This window comes from Asparagus officinalis, chromosome 1, assembly GCF_001876935.1.
Source record: "Asparagus officinalis chromosome 1, Aspof.V1, whole genome shotgun sequence".
In the NCBI taxonomy this organism is placed as follows: Eukaryota; Viridiplantae; Streptophyta; class Magnoliopsida; order Asparagales; family Asparagaceae; genus Asparagus; species Asparagus officinalis.
The window spans coordinates 5,469,328-5,470,702 of record NC_033794.1 but is presented as its reverse complement, the minus strand read 5'-3'; the positions used below and the strand labels follow the sequence as shown (position 1 = coordinate 5,470,702).

Below are 1,375 nucleotides of genomic sequence, written 5' to 3'. Positions count from 1 at the left end.
TGGGTCCCGAGACATTTTTGGTAATATATATATTAACCACTTATTATTACCCGTAAATTAACTTCTTTTTTACTAGTACCTAGACCTCGTGACACCCCAGCAGAGCTCTCTGTGATATTTGTACTTGTGCTACATGGGGTGGGCGGGTGGGTGTGTGTTCAACAGGTATAAAAGATCTAGGTTCTCTCTGCAATGTATTGAAACCAGGGGTTCTATCTGCGACACATAAATGTGAGACCCCCATGAAGGATACTTATAACAGGAGATAATTCCATTTTTCCCTAAAAAAACTTAATATTTTTTAGGTTTTTCTAACTGGTGCCCACCACGATGAGGAGAGAAATTAGCGTAAATCAAGAAGACCCACTCGCTATTCGCTATTCGTTTCTTTCTATCTCTCTCAATTGATATATATGTTTTTATTATTATGAATATAAGTAGCTATCCCTATAACACACGGATATATATATGCAATTAAGTCTAGAATAAAATTAAGACCTATAAGAACATACACTAAATATTGAATTATATAAAAAAAAAACCCTAAAAGCCTCAGCTTGCTCACCTGACTCGCAGCAACCCGAACTAACCCTCTCCGAATCCTGGAATCCGACTGCTCCGATACTCCCATCTGAACCCTGACCAGCTCCCCGACCGTCACCTTCTTCCTTTTCATCAAACCTATCACCTTCAGTGGACTCTCCATCGAAGGACTCTTCTTCTTTGACGACGACGACGACGACTTGATCCCAAAAGCCTTCTTCACCTTACTGGCCGCCGTCGACGTCAGCGACCGCTGAAAACTCGGCGGCGACGAGAACGAAGACGAAGGACTCGACATCGGGGGTTCCGAAGAGTTGGGGCTTCTGCCAGAGGTTCGGCAAGCGCTGGAGAGGATCTCGTAGGCGGCTTCTCGGAGCTCGTCGTCGGAGATGGCGACGGCGAGGTCGCCGAAGGGGGAGGGGAGATCGACGGAGGAGATTTGCGTGGATGTTGATTTCTGGCGGTCGGGGACGCCTAGGGTTTCTTGAGCTCTGAAGAGGCGCGCCATTGGAGAGAGAGAGAGGATTTTCTCTCTCTTGTTCTGTTTTGCTGATTCGTGCAGACTGTGGACGAGCGAGGGGGGTTTTATAGGGGGAGTGAGTTTTACAGAATCCCCCCTGAACGTTGCGCTGATTAGCATTAATTACTCCTGGGCTTTGAGAATTAGAGAAAGTCAGAAAACCCCTTACACTTTAGGGAGGTCCACAAAACCTGTCTGGTCTTTCAAAAAGTTTAACAAGCTGAAACTATTCGGTAAAAAAATGTAAAATCATAAAGGAAGACCCCCCCGACTTTTCCCCCCCTCATTTCCTCCCTGACTCTCTTTTTGGAG

General features: G+C 45.7%; 1 protein-coding gene across 1 annotated transcript in view; it reads right to left on the bottom strand.

Moving 5' to 3' along the window:
• LOC109829991 overlaps window positions 1-1,041 on the bottom strand; it is a 5,468-nt gene extending 4,427 nt beyond the window's left edge. The window contains exon 1 of the mRNA XM_020397117.1: window positions 566-1,041. Within this exon, the coding sequence (XP_020252706.1) occupies window positions 566-841 (276 nt within the window). The 5' untranslated portion in view covers window positions 842-1,041. The remainder of the gene's footprint in view (window positions 1-565) is intronic.